The sequence below is a fragment of the Carlito syrichta genome, unplaced genomic scaffold, assembly GCF_000164805.1.
Source record: "Carlito syrichta isolate Samal-C Ts95f unplaced genomic scaffold, Tarsius_syrichta-2.0.1 Scaffold301691, whole genome shotgun sequence".
Classification (NCBI taxonomy): domain Eukaryota; kingdom Metazoa; phylum Chordata; class Mammalia; order Primates; family Tarsiidae; genus Carlito; species Carlito syrichta.
In genome coordinates this window covers 150,136-172,482 of record NW_007245787.1, presented here as the reverse complement: position 1 = coordinate 172,482, position 22,347 = coordinate 150,136, and the positions used below count along the sequence as shown (strand labels likewise).

Below are 22,347 nucleotides of genomic sequence, written 5' to 3'. Positions count from 1 at the left end.
GTCTGGGCAACAGAGTGAGACTCCAACTCAAAAAAATAAATAAATAAATAAATAAAATAAAAGAAAGAAAAAATGGGGATAGAACACATAAATCCCCATGAATTTCCAAAAGCCAAAGTTTGCACCCTCCGCAGACTTGCCATTTCTGTTTGACCCAGTCAACATAAGAGGCCTCCAACTGTATCCAAGCCAGTTAATTATTGGATCCAATTTAATCCTGGACCCCATACCAGTTTATGTCATGACTTCCAAACCCAGTTTGGTTCAGAAATTTGCTCAAACAGACTCTGATATCTCAAAACACTAATCTGTGGAGCTTTGGAACCCAACAGAGAACTTAATGGGTACAATAGGCCTGGTGGGTACTTGCTTGGTCCTTTGGTGTTCCTGTGGGTCACTAGAAGTGCTGTTTTGCATCCCACTTCTGACACCATTTGTTAAAAAAAAAAAACAAAAAGACCTTAGACAAATTTAACAGAGTTTAATTAAACAAAGAATGAATTGTGAATTGGGCCACTTCCCAAATCAGAGCAGGCTTAGAGAGACTCCAGCACAGACTTGTGGTAGAAGATTTATGGACAGAAAAAGGAAAGCAATGTACAAAAAAAGGAAATGTGGTACAGAAACAACTGGATCGGTTTCCACTGTGTGTTTGCCTTATTTAAACTCAGTTTGAACAGTTGGCTGCCTTTGATTAACTGAAACTCAGTGATTGGCACAAGAGTAGGTTACAGTCTGTTTATATATCCAGTTAGGTTACAGTTCACTATGTGTGGAGAGACCTTTGGGCTGACTTAAAATATGTAAGGTGGCAGTGTTAGATTTAACTTAATTTAATGTCTTCCAAGTGTGATACGACAGTGAAGGTGGAGAGCAGTTACAAGTATGTAGTTAACTCATTATGGTGGAGTCAATCAGTGTCTAGACTTCCCAGTGTTGTCTTCTGTCCAAGCTGGAATTTACTGAGATGTATGAGAGCCCATGTGGTCTTTAGTATCCCATCCAGAGAGAGCCCTGATGTGTCTTCCTTGTTCCAACCCCAAGGCTCCTTTTAGTCTTCAGGCTCCTTTACCATGTCTGCCTTGCTCTGGACCCCTCTGGGTCATGCTGGGGCATGGTGAACTTGTGAGGCTGTCTTAGGTTCATAGTCCTAGACAGCCTCTGTAGACATCTTGCCCAGAGACCCATGCCTTACCCTTTCCTTGCTTTACTACAGAGTAGCTGACCCATGTCAGCTAGATTCCAAGTTGGGTTTGGTGCTTATGAGACATTTATGAGTGATTAAAGGACCAATAGAAGGGACAGTCTGATGTTTTCCTCTACCTTTCTTTGCATCATCATCAGCTACATTTCCTTTGTGGTCTACTCTCTCTGAACAGACCTGCTGTGGTTCCAGTTTTTCTGGTGGCCCTGGCTCCTTGCTTCAATAACACTCTATCTTCCTATGACCCTTCTGACACAGGGACAGTAGTGGCTTCCTACTGTTGCTGATCTCTAGATTTTGTCTTATCCCATTTGGCTTCTCAGTTTCTCTACTACCCCTGTAGCCAATTTCCTGTTAAAAATTAAATTGTGAATTAAATTCGCAACTTCCTCAATTGTGGATACTCAGAATTGTTTCTGTTTTTCTCATTGACTCTTAACTGATACAGTAATTATCACAGGAAAACTCTGATGTCTTATTGCATTTATAAACCCCATCAGGAAAGGTAGAATGGGTTCCTATGTACTCTTAGATCCCCAAACCTATATGGAGGTTCCAACTTTCCCTCTAGCTGAAGTCTGGGAAGATCTAAAACAGATCCCATATGGGAACTTCCTTGGCACTTCATCCTTTTGCTTCCCTCTGACTCTTCCTTCCCCTCCTCTTGTCTCATCTCCTCTCCTTTCCTCCTGCATCTTCTCCTCTCCCCATTCTCATCTCACCCCTACCCCTCCTCTCTTCACATACTTGTTTCTCTCCTTTTCTTTTGACATAGATTGTTTTTCCAATCTGGGGGTGGAAAAAAATGTTCCAACTGAGTACATGGTTTTTTAAAAATACTACATTCCAAATTTTTCAGGGCTTAGACTTTTGAAGCTGAAATGCCCAAGATTTTGTAAGTAATCTGACACAAGTGATTAGAATGACCAGCTGTTGTCTGAAGGGTCGCAGAGTGACAAGAAGTAGAGGATCAAAGCACACATTATAAAACACATCAAAATATAATTCTGTCAGGCAACACACCACAAGCCTGAAGTGCCTGGTAAATATTTGCTGACCAAATGGAGTAAGGTTAAATGCTCTTTGTTTTTAGAATTTAGGGAAAACTCAGATTTAATTTTTAAAATCCTGTTACATTTTTATCTACTGAGGACAAGTTATAAACTTGGGATACAGCCTCAAGTTTCATTTTCTATTTTTATTTTCTTCTGAAGAATATATATAATTTGAGAGAATTGTAAGTAAACATCTATATTGAAGATTGTGAATTTTTTTCTGCTAAAAGATTGAAAAATAAGTATTCTGGAGGATGTTTTCTTCCTCCAAGTCAGTTAAACTCTGATCTAAAAGGCAAATGATTGATTGACAGTCACAGTGCTGCAACAGCTGTGGAAGCTAACCTCAAACAGTCAGATTAAAATGAGTCAGCCCAGATGTCAAATTGGACAGCTAAACACCAGTCTGGACTGTAGGTCTGATGAAGTGCAAATTTGACTGCAGACTTAACATTTGAGATTTAAACCCTGGAATGTTACAGATGTCACCAAAGATCAAATGTGACCAACCAGTTGTGCTTTTTGGGGGAAAAAAATTGAGTTTTCAGTTAGAATCATACTACTCATTTAGTTAAGGAATATTTATTCTGATTACGTCATGTTCAGTACTGAGGATGATGGAATGAACAAAACAGACATGGTTCCTTCTCCTAGCACTTACACTCTAGAGCAAAGACAGGTGTGGAGCAAGTGGTTGCAAAGCATGATGAGTGTGGGCACCAAAGAGAAGGGAAATTTAACCTGGCTTTGAGATTACGTTCCCAGAGAAGGAGAAGGGTTTTGCTGTGAGCCAAAGAAATAGCCTGCACAAAGGTTTAGAAGTTCAAAAGTGTGGTGACATCAAGAAACCGCACATTTGGGTGTGTCTTGATGGTGAGAAGGGTGGGTGAGAGATGATGTTTGAAAGGCAGGCAGGGGCCAGTCACTGGGGGCCCAGAAGATGTACTGAGGAATTTGATCACTGCCCTTTTGGCCATGGAAGGACATTTAGCATTATCAATTAGAACAATAATATGGTCAGATTTGCTTTCTAAAAGTATCACTCTATCTGCTAGACAGACATGGGAATAATAGATGCATAGTAACCAATTATAAAGTAGTCATCCAGGTGAAAATGTATGAGGGTCTATATTAGAGAGATAGCAGTAGACATGGAGCAAAGTCAGCACATTTGAGAGACACTGAGGAGGAAAAACCAATAGGATATAGAGATAGACTGAGTATGAGGGTCAGGAAGAGAGAGAGGTAATCAAGGATGACACCAGATTTTTGGCTTGAGTATCTGAATAAAGGGTGGTGTCCCTTCCGGAGCTGTCTGTTACACAGTTGGAGGAGCAGGTTTGCTTCAGGTTGGGAAAATGGGTATGTTTAGTTTGAACACCTGCAAGACAGTTTTTTAGAGATGTAGAGGAGTGCATGAAAATAACTGAAATCTACCTCAGAGGTAGAAGAGCTCTTGGGGGTTGTAGAGAGTGAAGGGGCATTGTACTCTGCAAACCATGGAAACTCATGAAGAAGTTACTCAGCAAAGGCAAAAATCCAAATATTTAGAGATTTAGAAAAAAATGCTAAATAGAGAGAGCTAACTTAAGTGGGGGAAGCATAGAGGAGAACACAATTATTTCAAACTTTATATGTTTCTTATAATTTTTTTCTTTTCTTTTTTTTTTGAGTCAGGGTCTCACTCTGTTGCATAGGCTGGAGTGCAGTGGCACAATCACAGCTCACTGCAGCCTCGACCTCCTGGACTTAGATGATCCTTCTGGCTCAAACTCCCAAGTAGCTGGAACTACAGGCGTGTGCTACTACACCTGGCTAATGTTTTCATTTTGTAGAGCCAAGGTCTCATTTTGTTGCCTAGGTTGGTCTCCAACTCCTGGGCTCAAGTAATCCTCCCACCTTTGCCTCCCAAAGTGCTGGGACTACAGGCATGACCCACCATATCCAACCTATTTCTTATGATTTTATTGTCTTCAGTCATTCTTGTTGTTCAAAATAGTGAATAGCTTATTTTATCACCCATGAACAAAAGTTGTTTAGGAAGCTACCTAAAAAGTACATATTAGATAACAAGAAAATATGTCAATTTGCCTCTTCAAAGATAAAAAAAGATAAAGCTTTTAAATGAGGGAAATATCTTACTAATGTGATAATAGTTTAAGGTACCTTTAGAAATTTTTACTCTTCTATAGCTTTTTAAAATGTCAAATTAAATGGGATGTTATTACTTCCCTTCCTATGCCAGAGGGTTATTTGAATATGAATTTACATCCCCATGTGTATCAGAAAATGTTTCCTTCCAGTTAATAGAATGATCATTTACCACAGGATTCACAGTGAGGCCAGTTCAGTCTATTGCTTAAGTTGCCTTAGTCAGTGCCATATTTGTTGTTTAAAGGAAAAATGAGTCAGAGAAATGTTCCAGACAGTGTGCTTAGACAGTGGTTTAAGAAGACTCTTTCATTTGCCCAATCTCCAGAATTTTTAATCATGAGTACTAGACCTGGAGTGCCTGCTATGTAGACAACCCCCTGGTGTCCCCTCAATAGAATGTGTGATCCATGAGAACTGAGACTTTACTTTTGTTCACTGCTGTTTTCTCAGAGCCCTGGGAAGTAGTAGGCACTTGATAAATACTCACTGAATGAAGAAACAAATGCTGGACTCTAGGATTACTAAATGTGAATAAGAACTATTTTCTGTAGCCCAATTTGGAAGGGTAGGTGTGAGTAATTTAAACGTGGTATGGCAGGTGTAGTGACAGAGATGAGTGGGGAATGGGATCTCTTAATACAGCCTGCCCAATATGGAAGCATGCCAATGTATGCTTGTTCAAGGAACTCTGTGTAGCTTAGTCCTGCTAGACTATGCTATAAAAAGAAGGTATCACTGAGGGAATTGCATGCTATGCAAAGAAGCAGCACTTAGTAAGGGAGTCATAGTCATAGTCAGTCTCCCATTTTAGATAGATTCTTTGGGTTATTCTCTGGGGGACAGATTTGCAGGGAGAAGGACTGGAGGCAGGAGACAAGTGGGAGACAGTTCAGTCATTAAAGGAAGAGAAGAGGATTTCTTGAATTATGTCAGAGGCTAGAACTAGTATGGAAAGGACACATTCAAGAATATTTAGTAGGTAAAGCTATAAGAGCTTGATGATTGATTCGTTGTAAGAAATGAGAACCCGAAGGTGGAGTGGAAGGATGAAAAAGAGTCCAAAAATCTGGCTTTGAATAGATGGAAGTCCCAGCTCAGAAAAAGATAGGCAATGTAAGAGAAGTAACAGGCCTTGAGGAAAAGACTGTTTCGGTTTTATCAGACTGAATTAGAATCTGTGAGATACTTAGATGAAAGGACTGGGAGAGAGACAGAGACTGGAGCTGCAGGTGGGGAGTCATGGACATAGAGATGTGATTGTGGCCAAGATCCTCAGGGAGAGAGTGGGGAGTGAGGAGAAATGTACCCCTAGGAAGAACACAGCAGTACAACAATTATTTAAGGAGTGGGAAGAAGAAGATGAATCCACGAAGGAGACTAAAGAAAGAAGGTCAAAACTGCCATAAGAGGACTAGGTGAGTGTAGTCAAGTGTAGCGTGTGAGGGGAATAACAGTGTCTAATAAAATGGAGAAATTAAATCAGAGAAATATCTGAAAGATCGTTGGCTATTTTTAATTTTTTTTTAACTTTAAAGATGTGGAGTACAATTCAGGGTTAGGTATACAAATGTTCATAATGCCGGTATTCTTGAGGAGGTGTGGCCCCCTTCCCCTGGCAGTTTCCTGCCACTGCCAATCCCTTTCTTATAGCATTATGGTCATTGTTCAAGGTCTGCTTCTGAGTGAAAACATGTGGTACTCAGTTCTTTGTTTTGGTGATAGGTCACTCAATATTATAGAATCTAAGTCCATCCAAGTTGCCGTGACGTCATAATTTTGTCCTTCTTTATGGCTGTGTAATATTCCATCTTGTATAGCTATGAATAGACACGTCTCAAAAGAAGACAAACAAGCAGCCAACAGATACATGAAAAAAATGCTTGGCCTCACTAGTCACCAAAGAAATGGAAATTAAAACCACACTGAGACACCACCTCACTCCAGTCAGGATGGCCATCATTAATAACTCAGAAAATGACAGGTGCTGGAGAGGATGCGGTGAAAAAGGAACACTTTTACACTGTGGATGGGAGTGTAAACTAGTACAACCCCTGTGGAAAACAGTGTGATGATTCCTAAAAGATCTAAAACTCGACCTTCCATACGACCCCAGAATCCCTCTACTGGGAATATACCAGGAGGAACTCAAATCACTCTGTGATTATTGCAGTGCTGTTCACAATAGCAAAAACATGGAACCAACTGGGCTGCCCAGCAAAAGAGGACTGGACCGTTTGCTATTAATCAAACAGACTCCTGTCTACCACTCCAGGATTATCTCATGCCCCTTCTCTGCTTATTCTCTTTCCTCTAGCCTCCCTGCTTTCTTTTAGCTCCTCAAACAATCCAAATATTTTTCTACTGCAGGACCTTTATGTATGTTATACATTGCCTGGGATTCCTCCCCTTTCCATCCTTCATATGTCTGGGTAGGTAGATACTGATAATAATGACAACAATTAAAGCATCTTGATATAGCTAATAGTGCCTTTTAATTATTTATTTTATGTTATTTTTCGGAGATAGGCTCCCACTCTGTCACTCAGGCTGGAGTGCAGTGGTGCAAGCATAGCTCACTGTAGCTTCTGGTCTCCAGCGATTCTCCTGAGTTGCTGGGACTACAGGCATGTGCTACCATGCCCAGCTACTTTTTTTTTCTTTTTTCTTTTTTTGTAGAGACAGGCTCTCACTGTTTTGCTCGGGTGGTCTTGAACTGTTGCCCCTTAGAGAGTTCTCCCACCTTGGCCTCTGAAAGCAATGCAATTACAAGTGGGAGCCATTGTCCTCGGTCCCTTTTAATGTTTATGGCCTAATTTTTTAAATTATAAACATCGGTCGGGCTGTCCATAATTATCAGAAGATCAAACTCTTAATCTATATTATTTTGAGGCAATAACATAAGTTTATATTAATGATTTATTATTTCTCTTTTAAAATGTTTTTAAGACCGGGCTCGGTGGCTCAGCCTGTAATCCCAGCACTTTGGGAGGCCGAGGTGAGTAGATTGCCTGAGCCCACGGGTTCGAGACCCGCCTGGACAACTTGGCGAGACCTCATCTCTACAATAAATCAAAAATTAGCCGGGTGTGGTATCGCGCGCCTCTAGTTCCGGCTACTTGGAAGGCAGAGGCAGAAGGTTCGCCGGAGCCCAGCAGGTCAAGGCTGCGGTGGCCGGGAGCGGCCACTGCACTCCAGTCGGGGCGAAGGAGTGAGACTCCAACTCAAAAAAAGAAAGAAAGAAAGGAAGAAAGAAAACAGTAAATCATATGGTAACAGTAATGTCTCTGGATTTTTTTTTTCCAAATACGTGTAATTTCGTTCCTAATGTACTGCACCTTATCTCTGCCACATCCTGCATAATCTCTAGATAGGGGTCCCCAGCCCCTGGGCCACAGACCAGGAGCGATGGGTGGCCTGTTAGGAACCTCGCCACACAGCAGAAGTTGAGCGGCGTGCCAGCGGGGCTCCTCCTTGGGTCAAACCAGTAGCTGCACTGGATTCTCATAGAAGCACGAGCCCTATTGTGAACTGCGCATGCGAGGGATCTGGGTTGAGCGCTCCTCATGACAATCTAACGGCCGATGAGACCTCTCCGCTCTACCTCCCAACCCGAAGAGTGGAAAAATTGTCTTTCACGAAACTGGTTCCTGATGCCAAAAGGGTTGGAGACCGCTGCCCTAGAGGAGTGTTATCTATTTAGATCACCCTACAGTTATTAGTAGCCCTTAGGTTATTGGTAGCCTACAAACTATTTTCAAGTGGAATTACAAAAAAAAAAAAAAATCAATTCTGATTGAATATTGGCACTCTGTTCCTAAGTTAATTTTAACTATACATCTTATAAGCTATCTAGATTCACATATACTTAGGAAAAAAATATATGACTAAACAATATTCTAGAACAGGAAGAAGCCAATGTGAGAACTTGAACAATTGTTGGTATGGTCTAACTATCCCTTATAACTGTCCCTTTTCCTCCTCTCCATCCCCACTATTTCTTAGTTCAAGCACTATTTCTCTTACCTCTGCTGCAGTGTTATTTTCTAGCATAAGCTAAGATAGTCTATCCAGAAAAACAGATACATAGACCAATGGAATCGAATAGAGAAATCAGAAATAAATCCACACATTTACAGTCCACGAATTTTTTTGACAAGGGTGCCACGAATTTTTTTGACAAGAATACACACGTTGGGGAAAGGACATTCTATTCAATAAATACTGCTGGTAAACCTAAGTATCCACATGCAGAAGAATGAAACTAGATTCCTATCTCTTACAATATACAAAAGTCAACTCAAAATGAATTAAAGACTCACATGTGAGTCCCCAAAATATGAAACTACTGGAAGAAATACTTTAGTGTATGAGGCTTCTCATGCTTGTGAGTCCATCCAGTCAGAGTTGGACACATCAGGCAAGTGTCACCAGCCTAATTGTGGAACACATTCTCCATTTAAACAAGAACCCAAAGGGATTTGAATTAAGAGGAGGGCAAAAAAAACCAAAACTGCATAGTGTTTTCCCCCTTATAATACTGTTATTATGGAAAGATATTATATATGTATTTTTGAAGACTTTAAAATGGAAATAAACATTCCTTCCCCCCCCAAAAAAAAGAAGAAGAAATCCTTTAGGACATTGGTCTGGGAAAGGGTTTTTTGAATAGGATCTCAAAAGCACAAGCAACAAAAGCAAAAATAGTCAAATGGTATTACATCAACCTAAAAGAATTCAGTACAGCAAAGGAAGCAATAACAGAGTGAAGAGACCACCTATGGAATGGGAGAAAACATTTACAAACTATGCATCTGACAAAGGGTTAATATCCAGAATATAGAAGGAACTCAAACAACTCAGTGGCAAAAAACAAACAAACAAACAAACAAGAAACAAAAACAAATCAACTAATTTAAAAATGGGCAAACAACCTGAATAGACATTTTTCAAAACAAGACATACAAGTGGCCAACAGGTATATGGAAAAATACTCAACAGCATTAACTATCAGGAAAATGCAAATCAAAACCACAATAAGGTATCACCGCACCCCAGTTAGAATGGCTACATGAAAAAGACAAAAAATGCTGGCAAGGATGTGGAGAAAAGGGAACTCTTATACACTGTTGGTGGGAATAAAAAGTGGTACAACCATTATAGAAAATAGTATGGTGGGTTCTCAGAAAATTAATAATAGAGCTTCCATATGATCCAACAATCCTACTACTGGATATATAACTAAAATTAAATCAGTATGTCAAGGGGATATCTGCACCCCTATGTTGACTGCAGCACTATTTACAATAGTCAAGATGTAGAATCAACATCAGTGTCCACCAACAAATGAATAGATTTTTTAAAAATGTGGTGTATATACACAATGGAAAATTATTTAGCCATAAAAAAAGAATGAAATCTTGTCATTTGTGACAACATGGAACTTAGAAGACATTGTGTTATGTGAAATAATCCAAGCACAGAAAGGCAAATGCTACATGATTTCACACATACGTGGAATCTAAAGAAAGAGGATCTCATAGAAGTAGAGAGTAGAACAGTGGCTACCAGAGGCTGAGGAGGGTGGGGGGAAGGGATGGGTAGAGGTTGGTCAGCCTGTACAAAGTTACAGTTAGATAGAAGGAGTGCATTCTGGTGTTTATTTGTGCAGCAGGGTAACTATAGTTAATGATAATGTGTTGTATTTCAACATAACTAGAAGAAAGGATTTTGCATGCTCTCACTTAAAAGAATTTATAAATATTTGAGGTGATGGGTATGCTGATGACCCTGATTTAATCATAATGCAATGTCTACATGTATTGAAACATCACATTGCATCCCATATATATATACACAGTTATTTTGTGTCAATTAAAACCAAAACTTAAAAAATATCTGAGCCTATCACATCCTTGCTTAATTCCTCAGGGGCTCTACACTGGTTACATGATGCAGTAGGGTGATGGATCAAGCTCTTCCCGAGGTGGCCTTTGTTCATCTCTGCAACCTCACTTCCAGCTGACTCCCACATTTCGTCCTTAGCTCCAGAGACATGGAACTGACTTTCTTATAACTCCTTCAATATGTCATGTTCTTCTTGCTTCCCATCTCAGCAAGTTATTATTCCCTTTGTCTGAACACCCTTTCCCTTACTTGCCCACCTAACAAATTATTGCTTATCTCTTAAGTTTCAGCTGTGGGAAGCTTTTCCGCAATTTCTGGGCAGCTTGGAATCTTTCTCTGTTTCTACTGTGCTTTCTGTATGCCTCTGCTAAAGCAATCAGCGCATTGTATTCTAATATTTGTTCCAAGCCTGTCTCCCTGAAGTACTGTACGCTCCCTGAGGGCAGAGGCTGGATCGTACCATTTTTGGGATGCTTAGCATAATGCCTAGTTCACAAGAGGCACACAAAATGTTTGCTCAGTGTGTGAGTGAATGAATGAATGGACCTAGCATCACTTCCTTTCTCTTAACCAAACACTTAAGGCTTCTTTAAATTCCACATTTTCTCAGCTATGCTTTGAGCTGGAGTGGGAGCACTTACAGCTGTGTGTCTTAATCTGATGCTACACTTGCAAGGGACTACCCATCTGCATGGAACACACATACAAATAAAGCCTGAGTCCAGTAAAACAAAACCTCTAAAGCCGGAAACATGAAAGTCACTTGGGATTCAAGAAATAGGAAGAATGAGAGTTAAAAGAAACAGGGTCGCTCAGAGACAAATGGGTTTGCATCAGATTTTCAAAAAGTACATAAGAAGTCTCCCCAGTTGTGGGGTTTTTTTGGATCTAGTTCTCTTCAGGCCCTTCTCTACAGTCTTATATGAATCTACTGATTCCATCATTAGGAATAATGTTTTCTTCTCACAGAGGTTACAATCCATTGTCTCCTGTCTCCAGCAAAGTGCCTACTAAAAATAATGCAAACAAAAATGACCCGCTTGAGGTTGCCACTTCCCTCAAGGAGAGTCTATGGCAACATAATCCTCCTCTCAATCTCTGTCAGGAGGGAGGCAAGCAGTTTCAAGTTGCTCTACTTCCAGATAATAGAGATGTCAATTTTCCTTCCATTAATGTCACATATAAAGGTCCTATTTCTGTGTAGTGACCAAAACCTGCTTTCCTTTAGACTTGTAGGACAGTAAATTAGGTCAGAGAGGTTGATACATTTTTAAGAGAAATATGATTTTAAAACTCAGGCTAACAATAAGTAGAGATAAACTTAAATAGGAAGACCAGTAGTCCCGGCTACTTGGGAGGCTAAGGTGGGAGGATCCCTGGAGCCCAGGAGTTTGAGACCAGCCTGGGCAACATAGCAAGACCCCATCTCTTTTTAAAAAATAATAATTGAGAAGAAAAGCTACATTATTTTTACAAATTTGTAATTACCGACTAGACTACAAAAGGGAGAATTGCTTGGGAAGTTAAATTTTCAGGAACATTGTATAATACAGCATTATCAGTGATTTTAGAAAGAGGATGTGTTAATTGAGATAATACATATTTCCAAGTATGAGTTTTGTTCTTTATTCCTAAAAGAATGTGGTATATAGCACCAAACAGAGCAAATCTTCCAGAAATAACATATGAAATGTAAACACTGATTCAAACAATTCCAAAGGGAGATATATTCCCTCCAAGAATTCTGAGAGTATGCCAGCAAGATAAGAGAAAATTGAGTTCATGAAACAGATAATTTTATAAATAGACTAATTTGTTCAACAAATATTTACTTGTTGTCAACTGTATATCAGACACTTTGCTAAGTTCTGGAAATACCAAACCAAATGATATAGTCATGATCTCAAGGCCAAGTGACACAACATTACCAATAGTGAGACAATCAGACATATATGCCTCCTAATAAGATGCAACAGCACCTCAGTAGTATTTTTGCAAGGAAAAAAAATGTTCATCTTGAATCTAATAAAGGAACAATCAGACAAATCCAGAACATGGAACATTCTACATAATAACTGGCCTGGGCCCTTCAAAAAATTAATGTCTAAAAGAAAAATTTAAAGAAAAAAAAGGCTAAAGAGACGTGATTAAAAAAAATCAATGTTAGCTGGGCTTGGTGGCTCAGCCTGTAATCCCGCACCTTTGGGAGGCTGAGGTGAGTGGATTGCCTGAGCCCGTGGGTTCGAGACCCACCTTGGCAGCGAGACCTCATCTCTACAGTAAACCAAAAGATCAGCCAGGCGTGGTAGGGCATGCCTGTAATTCCAGCTACTTGGAAGGCTGAGGTGGAAGGATCGCCAGAGCCCAGCAGGTCGAGGCTGCAGTGACCTGGAGCGGCCACTGCACTCTAGTCTGGGTGACAGAGTGAGACTCCAACTCAAAAAAAAAAAAAAAAAATCAATCCATGAAGTCTGACTGGGTCCTGGATACAAAAAAATTGAATATTGACTTTGTATTAGATATTATGGTATTACTGTTAATTTTCTTAGGTATCATAATATTATGTCTATACTATCTATGCATAATACTAGACAGACACATTGGAAAATGTCCTTATTTCTAAGGGGATGCATATAGAATATTTAGGGGCAAAGCATCAAGATATCTGAAACTTATTTTCAAATGGTTCTGGAAAAAAGTATATACATATTATATATGTATTTATACATATTTATTACCTATTTATATAAATATGTGTATGTATAAATATAAAACTATGTTCATACAAACATATGAATAAAATATATATGCTCATATATACACAACAATGAAGCAAATGTGGCAAAATGTTTACAATTGGTAAATTTAGGTGAAAGTTGTATAGATGTTCATTGTACCACTTTGTGAAACTTTCTGTACATTTGGATATTATCAAAATAAAGAGTTGAGGGAAAGATGTTTTATGTGTATGATGGTGATATTCTAAACCAGAAGTAGAATGACTCAGCCATATAGTAAGTACACACACACACACACACACACACACACACACACACACACACACACACACAGCATTCCAGCATTTGGTAACTATTTGGTATTAGTTCATTGCTGTTGTCTATCTACATCAGCTAAACAATTCCAGATGTAAAATTGGAGGCAGGAGAAAGTGTAATGTTCAAGGATTTGCCTACTCTGAAATGTCTTATGTGAACATCATCTGTTCCTGGCAGTGTTCCATCTTCCCTCCCACTACTCCCAGTGACCCCAGACTGAACTACTTCCCAACAACTCACACTTTCCACATAAACCCTGTTCATGCCACTTCCTGAGTCTGAAACACTGTTCTCATTATTTTGCTTGTCAAAATCGTACTTAATCTTTAAGGCTTAATTCGAAATCTCCTTATTCCTTGAAAGTCTTTTCTATACTGCCACTTCTTCTTTCCAACTGGAAGCAATCGTTCCCTGATGTGTGATCCCTATATACCTCTCTTGAAATACATGCCTCATTCCTTCTGGCATTGTAGCCACATGTATACCAACTCATATTTCCTAGAGAGGGCAAGTTCTATTTATCTCTGTTGCATAGGCTGAAGTCCAGATTCCTCAGAATAATGTACAAGACTCTTGTGACTTGGTGCCTGCTTCCTTTGGAGGCTTATGTCTTGATGCTCACCTCAATAAAGCTGATACTGGAGCCATAATTAAGCCAATTTTCCACTAGGGCCCCCAGACCCCAGACCCAATTCTGTGGGCTATGGAGGAGCAAAGTGCTCCCCAGGATTCCTGTGAATTCCTGGTGCCTTACGTTTTCTTGTGGTTTTTTGTTGTGTTTGTGTGTGTGCGTGTGTGCACCCGTGAGTGCATGCACACACACGTGTTTTCTTAATTTATTTTTTGTTTTTTCTTTCAGTTTTTCTTATTCATTCATTCATTCATTCATTCACTTGTTGTTGTGTTCTTATACAACCTGCAAGGCTGGGGACTTTGCCAGGATACCACTAGAGCTGCTTTCCTGTATGCTTCACCTGTTTCCAAAATTTAATCCCTATTTAGGGTTTAGGAGAATTAAACTAAAATCTCCAACAAAGCATTCATGAGTTTGACTGACTTTTGAGGAATTACGTTGCAATAACACTATAATTTTCCTAAAAGATAAGCACCAACCTGACCTTTGCCCCACAGAGGTCCAGTCACTCTGTCTTGCTGGCTCCTCTCTCCTTATTTTTGTCTTGTCTTTCCACTCTAATCTTTCCCTCCCAGAGCTAAAACCTTGGCGCTGGTCAATCCCCAGGACTTTTATTCCATTCAACAAGTTATTAAACAAAACAAAAAAACAGTAACAACAAAATCCCATCGTTTCTTCCTTAAGAGGAATTCTATAACTAACTGGTCAGATAATTTTTAAAATATCCATTATAAATTCATTCATTCCATGCTGTATAGTTCCCTACACATGTCATTCTGTTTCATACGTTAATGCCTTCACACTCTCTGTTCTTTCTGCCTAGAATGTCCTTCCCTCCATAGTTTTCTTGGCAACTTACACTTCTTTATTCATGACTCTTCTTCCCACAGTCTTCTTTAGCCCATGGTAACTGGTACCATCATTCTTCTTCAACACCAACAAGATACACAATATTTACTTTTCACTGGGTTGTAATGGTCCATTGTACAGATATGTTTTCCATGTCAGACCGGGGGCTCCTTGAGTGCAAAAAAACTCCTCATTGACCTTCATACTTCCGGTTTCTATACCAGAGCCTGATCAATGTAATACATCTAAATAAATTTTTATAAAATAATGTGTTAAGAATGAATGCATTTCGCCCAGACCCAAGATTCAAGACTTTCTAAAGGTATAAAGAAAATCTGTAAAATGCAAACACTGCTTGCTTCGGGGAACATTTCCTATTTTGGAGCATTTTTTAACCTCATGGCGCCAAATAGAATATTCATCTACCTAACCTAGCTAGTTCTGATGTTCTTTTGGTCACTAATCTAAAAAGCTTCTGATGAAAAACAAAACAAAACAAAACTATTAAAATGAATCCTGTTAATTGGAATAGTGCATCTCATTAGTTCAGAGAAACTGGCTTCCCATAATCAGAATGAGGCAATTTTTAGTGGAGGCCTCCTCTCCTCCTGCTGGCTCGGTTTGTTGTTGCTCATTTACAAAGTTGTGTTTACTTATAGCAGAAAGGTCTTGTCATAACTTTTCTAACAGGTGCGCATGATAACATCTCTTGCTCTCTGCCTTGCTAATAGATTGATCATCAGGGTCCGAAGCTTGCTAACAAAAATATATGAAAAATGGGCAATATCTGTATTCATCCTGAAATGAAGGATGCTGTAGGAATATTTTCCAATTTTTATTTAGCTCTATATTGATTACATTATTAATTCAATTACAAAACGTTTTTATTGAGATGTTATTCACATGCCATAAAACTTACCAATTTAAAGTGTACAATTCAGGGGTTTTTAATATATTAGTAGAGTGGTATAACTATCACTAAGTCTAATTCCAGAACAATTCATCACCCCAAAAGAAAATTCCTTCTTATTAGCAGTCATTCCCTGTGCCTGTCCCACCCTCCAGACTATCCCAGGCAACCATTAATCTACTTTGTTTTTATATATTTGCCTATTCTGAACTTTTTATATAGATGGAATCATAAAATATGTGGTTTATTGGGTCTGTCTTCTTTACTTAGGATAATGTTTTCAGGGTTCATCTATAGTGTGGCATGCATCAATACTTCTTATTACCAAATAATATTACATTATATGGGTATAACACATTTTCTTTATTCTTTCATCAAGTGATAGACATTTGGGTGATTTCTACCTTTTTCTTTTATCCTTAGTTGACACAATAATTGTACATATTTATGGTATGCAGAGTGATATATCCATACATGTACACAGGAGTGCCAAAACTGTACACACATTTTAAGTATGACATTCACTCAAAAGATGGCATTAATCAAATGAATGCTAGCGTCCCCATGTGTCAGGCAATACAGTCAAGGAAGATGGTGGAAGCTCTGTTGTGTGAACGTCATACTATGCATTGCTACCATAATTTAGTTCAACTTCGAAAATTAATACATAGATAACATCCCTTAAAATGTGTATACATTTTTTGGCACCCCATTATAATGTGTAATGATCAAATAAAGGTAATTTGCATATCTGTCACCTCAAACATTTATCATTTCTTTGTGTTGTGAGCATTCAAAATTCTCTCTTCTAGATTTTAAAAACATACAATAAATTATAGTTTACCATTTCACCCTCTAGTGCAGCAGAACACCTGAACACCTGCAGAACATTCCTCCAATTGAGGGGTAACTTTGTAATCGGTAATCATCCTTTTTCCATCCTGTCTTCCCCCCTACGTTTCCCAGCCTTGAATACCCTCCATTCGACTCTCTACTTTGAGCTCCCACATATCAGTGAGAATATGCGGTATTTATCTTTCTGTTCCTGACTTATTTTGCTTAACGGAATGTCTTCCAGGCTCATCCATGTTGCAGCAAACGAAAGGATTTTATTCTTTTTTGCGGCTGGATCGTACTCTATTGTGTATATATAACATATTTTCTTTATCCATTTGTCTGTTGATAAACATTTAGGTAGATTTCATATCTTTGCTATTGTGAATAGTACTGCAATAAACATGAGAATTCAGGTATTCCTTTCATATACTGATTTACTTTCCTTTGGATAAATACTCAGTAGTGGGATTGCTGTATCATATAGTAGTTCTAATTTTAGAGAAACCTCTTTGCTGTTTTCCATAATGATCATTGTAATAGTTTACGTTCCCAAAGTTGTTTCATTTTTTCTGCATTCTCACCAACATTTATTATTATTTTTATCCTTTTGATAATAGCCATTCTAACTGGGGTGAGATGATATCTCATTGTGGCTTTGATTTATACTTCCCTAATGGTTGGTAATTTTTTAAATACATTTTTTAACCTTTTGTATGTCTTCTTTTGAGAAATGTCTACTCAGTTCTTTTACCCACTTTTAAATCAGATTATTTGTTTTGCTGTTGTTGAGTTACTTGAATTCCTTGTATAATCTGGACATTAGTCCTTTGTTGGATGAATAGTTTACACATGTTTTCTCCCATACTACAGGTTGTCTCTTCATTTTAACCGTTTCCTTTGCTATTTCATTTGATGTAGTCCTGATTGTCTATTTTGTTTTTGTTGTCTATGGTTTTGAAGTCTTAGCCATAAATCTTTGCCTAGATCAATGTCCTGAAGCATTTCCTATATGTTTTCTTCTAATAGTTTTAGGTCTTATGTTCTTTAATACCTTTTGAGTTGATTTGGTGAGAGATAGGGTTCTGTTTCATTCTTCTATAACAAGTTTTCCCAGCACTGTTTATGGAAGAGAGTGTCTTTTTCCCAGTATATGTTTTTGATGCTTCCGTTGAAAATAATTTGACTATAAATACAAGGATTTTATTATGAGTAATGCTCTCATAAACACTTGTGTACAAGTTTTTGGACATATATTACTTGTTTGTTTGTTTGTTTGTTTGTTTGTTTAGAAAGCAGGATTTATTGAGAGGACAGAAAAGCTCCCACAGTGGGAAGGGACCTGAAGGGGTTGCCCGGACATATGTTTTCATTTCTCTTGGGTATAAAGCTAGGAGTAGAATTGTTGGTAATATTATAACTCTATGTTTAACTTTTTGAGGCTGTTTTCCAAAGTGGCAGGTCCATTTTACACTTCCACTAGCAGTATATAACAGTTTGTTCACATCCTTACCAACACCTTTTATTATCTCTCTTTTTAAATTGTAGCCATAATAGATGTATTGTGGTATCTCATCATGCATTATCTAATAGCTAATTATGCTGATCAATTCAATTTTGAGGTCATATGTCCTAATAAATGATTACAGCGATGAGCATGGCATCCATTTTAATATTTTAATTTTTAATGATTTTTAACAAAGTGGTAAAGAGCATATATACAGTTAAATGTGACATTTAACTGTATATATGCTCTTTACCACTTTCATTTACAGCTCATCTTAAAAAATTCTAACTTGACTACATAATAGTAAAATCTAAGTGAACTTCAGAGATGGTTTTATAGGAAAAATTTTCCATAGGATATTAAAATGTACTTGGCTATTATCAATATAAGGCAAAGAGACAAACTTTGCATCTCTTACTTGATATTTTTGTGCCAACAATTTAGTTTCAATTGGGGAAACATTTAAACTCTTCTAATTCTTCTCACATGAATAAAATAGCATCCACATCTGGAACCCAGACCATATGTGACAGCTCCACAGGACTTGGTCATTCTTTGTTTTGAAGTAAGGAGGCAGAAAACATGTGCTCCCAGTAAAAAAAATCCAAAGTCACAATAAAATGAAAAGAACAAGGATGTACAGAATAAAAAGTTTTCCCAGAAGAAACTGAAGAAAAAAAATTCTATGGCACAGAAATAAGTTCAGTATAAATGCAAATGAAAACTTAAAAAAATTAAAAGAATGAATAGAGGAATTTTATTTGGGGTTGATATGCAGAACCATTAAATTAAATTAGAAATCATAAGTAATCCAGTTTTCTTTTTTAATGAAAGGGCCTAATCTGTGTATCAGGAGGAAAAAACAGGATATAAAATTTGCATAACCCATTTTTTATTATAGTCCAAAGTTATATTTAAGAGCAATGAAATATAAACCTGCCCTGCAAATAAAATATAAAAAGGACAAATCTATATGCCATTTCTCGCATTTTCCCTGCCAGCCAGCTCTAGAATCATAGAATGGGGAAAAAATTGCTCTTGTCCACCTGGTTAAGGACGCATATATTATGGAATTATAAAAGTAATGCTATCCTTAATACAAAACAGAGGATGGCATCAGTAAGCCATATTCGTCAGTTCCTCATCTGAGTGTTGCACCAATAAGCTTAGGGGGAAAGTACTGAGAAACAGGACAGCACAATCACACATATAATAAATAATGCAATCTATTTTTTAATTTAAAAAATTTAAAGCTTTTAACCTGAAAAAGAAGTGGTGTATTAGTCAGTCATTATCTATTGCTAGGCCTCTGTATAAAGATATATTCCCTTTCTATTCAAGGGAATTATTATATTAATTATAAAATGAGCTAAATAAGTATGGATGTATTGTATTAATTATTATAAAATGAGCTAAATAAGTGTGGATGTTTAGGTTAGGCATAATTAAGAATTTATTCTTATGCCACAAATAGATTCATTAGCCACATAAAATGTCTTCAGAATAAAGTTGTAAGTTAGATTTGTTTATACTGATTCAGATACTGATTTATCTGGAAACAGGTGGCACGATAATAACTTCCTAAGGAGTTTTCTATTCCTGGGATTCTGGAAATCTTTTTGCTAAAAAAGAGACAATCTGAAAATTTTACTTAATGACATTACCAAACCAAAGTGATCTTATGCTTTGTTAAGTGTAAAGAAATATAAGAAGCTAAATTTTTTAGTTTGCATAAATTTCTTATATTGTTAGTTTGTATATAAATAGTTATTGGAAATACATCCTCTATACTAAACTATAATCACAAAATGATCTTTATATTAAATATTTTTAGGGTTTGAATATGCTTTCCAGACATAAAAAATTGAAGCAACTTTCTCTATCTGAGTGTTATGGAATCACTGATGGAGGAATTCAAGTAAGATAAGATTTTCTGTTAAATACTTAAGATTGAAATAAAGCACAAATTGAAAAAACTTTACAGGTCACAGTAGAAAAAAGAAATAAATTGGAAATGTAACAACACATATGTGATCTTAGTTGAACCAAAGTCAACTTGGGGCTCTTAGTCAGGTCTTCACAACCTCTACAGTCACTTTAGTAACTGAGATTTTTTTTTTTTTGCATTTCTCTGCTTTGACTTTCTCCCTGCCTCACTTCAGATTCATAAGCTAAAAGGGACATTTTACATGAAGAGTGATGAACTACCATAGTAAAATTCTTCTCATATAAAGGAAGTGCTCTGTAGATAGAAATGTTACATGATCTAACCATGAAAGCTGGGGAGTTTGAAAAATTACACCAGCTACTTAACAAGTAGGAACTTAAGTTACTCAAACATACTTGGTAGCATACTTTATGGGAATGGAAAGCATGAGATAAGTAACTGGATAGATAAATTGATTATGTGCTCAATTAATACTTCAAGAACGCATGAAAAAAGTAAATTCCCTAGACTAGATCTTGAGTGATGTGCAGAAAGTCATCAAGTAGATATTGTGGGCAAGCTACAGTGTAATTTTTTGTTGTCACATTAAGTATTTCCTTGTGCTGGTAAAAGAAAAAAAAAGCAAACGCCTGTCATACATATATTGAACAGGAAGGGAACCACTAACTTAGAAACGTGAAAACTCAAATACATTGCAAACTCCAGATAAATTTGTCTTGAAAGTTTGAAACCCTAATCACTCATGAAAACCTGGGGCTAAATTAAGAAAGGAAGGAACGAAGGAGAGATGGAGAGGGAGAGAGCAAGGGAGGGAGAGGGAAAGAGAGAAAGAGAGAGAGAAAGAGAGAGAAGATATGCAAGTGATAGCTGAGAAGTCCACAGAACATGGCAAACTTGAATGTCCCTATGAATTTGAAGTGAACTTTCTAAGAAGTTTTAACATGACTAATAGAAAAGTGTTAAAATCCCATACCAACCACTGGACTGTAGAAGGCTCCAGATCAAGCAATGCTCTAGACCTTAGCATTGGATTCTAGACTTCTGGAGCTGAAAAAAATCTTAAAATCATCTAAACCAACTCCTAATGTTAAGATGAGAAAAATTAAAGCCCCGAGGGCTTAAATGACTGGTCCAAAGTCTTATACTTTCTCAGCAAACGAATTCAAGAATAGTTTTATGAAAATGAAAGGTAGAAATGGAGAATTGCTCTTCTAAATGTTTGATTGACAACAGGATGTCGTGGGAAAGTTTTTTTGAAGTTATTTTTGCTGTGTCTCTTGGGTCTGAACAATGTAATAATATTTAAGGGGAAAATGTAACACCATTAAGATATCTCCTTTAAGAGGCATTAGTGTCATCTAGCAATGTCAATTTCCCTCCATTTCACACTATGGATATTAATGTTCTAACAAGACCCTAAGAAATCTGCCTGGTACTATATTCAATAGCATAAAGAGTTGAAAAGAACAAACACTATTTTTCAAAACAAAGATCCCAGGGAGGACCAGAAACTTCCATATTGGACAAAATTATAACTCTATAATAACAAAATGGGTTACAAGATATTTAGATGTATGTAACCTACTAGAAGAAAAAGCCCAAAGACTCCTCTAAGATTAAAAAATGATTTACCTACCACAATTAATTTACTAGTTAAACATGCACTTACACAAAGTTTTATCCATGAATATGGTATAGTGAAGCTTTCCAAAGGTCTTTGATTAGGTGACAGACCAAAGGTTATTAAAATATAACAGTTAAAATGTTAACATTTCTAATATTGGGTTATATTTTTATATAGTGATCAATTGCATTTCACCAATAACCAGAAATCATTCAGAAATATTGAAACTTGCCATGGTGATGACATAATCTCTTAATATCCATCACTTATTAATTTTTTTAAATGCTCCTTGAGATGAGTGTTGACCAAAGTTTGAAGTTGAATTTCAGGAGATCAGTGATTTTTTTTTTTTTAATGTGTGGGCTCCAGGTATTTTTCTTTTCACTCCTTGGAGCCTAAACATCATACCATTTTAAGGCTCTGATATTTTAGATAAAAATATTTACCCATATGCTAACTACATGACCTCACTTTGCATATCTTTAAAAAAAATTTAATCTTTAAAAAAATTGTATGTTCTTATTTTCAGTGATCTTAAAATTAACTGTTCTACTCAAGTTTGTAAAAAAAAGAAATTTTTATTTTTCATTACTCTTTATTTCTCTCTTCTTCCTGTTTTTGAGTGTGTGTGTGTGTGTGTGTGTGTGTGTGTGTGTGTGTGTGTGTGT

General features: G+C 37.3%; 1 protein-coding gene across 2 annotated transcripts in view; it reads left to right on the top strand.

Annotated features, from left to right (window-relative positions):
* Positions 1–22,347, top strand: part of FBXL13 (F-box and leucine rich repeat protein 13) — a 280,181-nt gene that overhangs the window by 213,556 nt on the left and 44,278 nt on the right. Inside the window, exon 18 of one of the 2 annotated variants that reach the window (XM_008055121.2) lies at positions 19,942–20,025. The exons of the other annotated variant lie outside the window; for it this stretch is intronic. Within the exon in view, the coding sequence (XP_008053312.1) occupies positions 19,942–20,025 (84 nt within the window). The remainder of the gene's footprint in view (positions 1–19,941; positions 20,026–22,347) is intronic. 2 annotated transcript variants of the gene reach the window in all.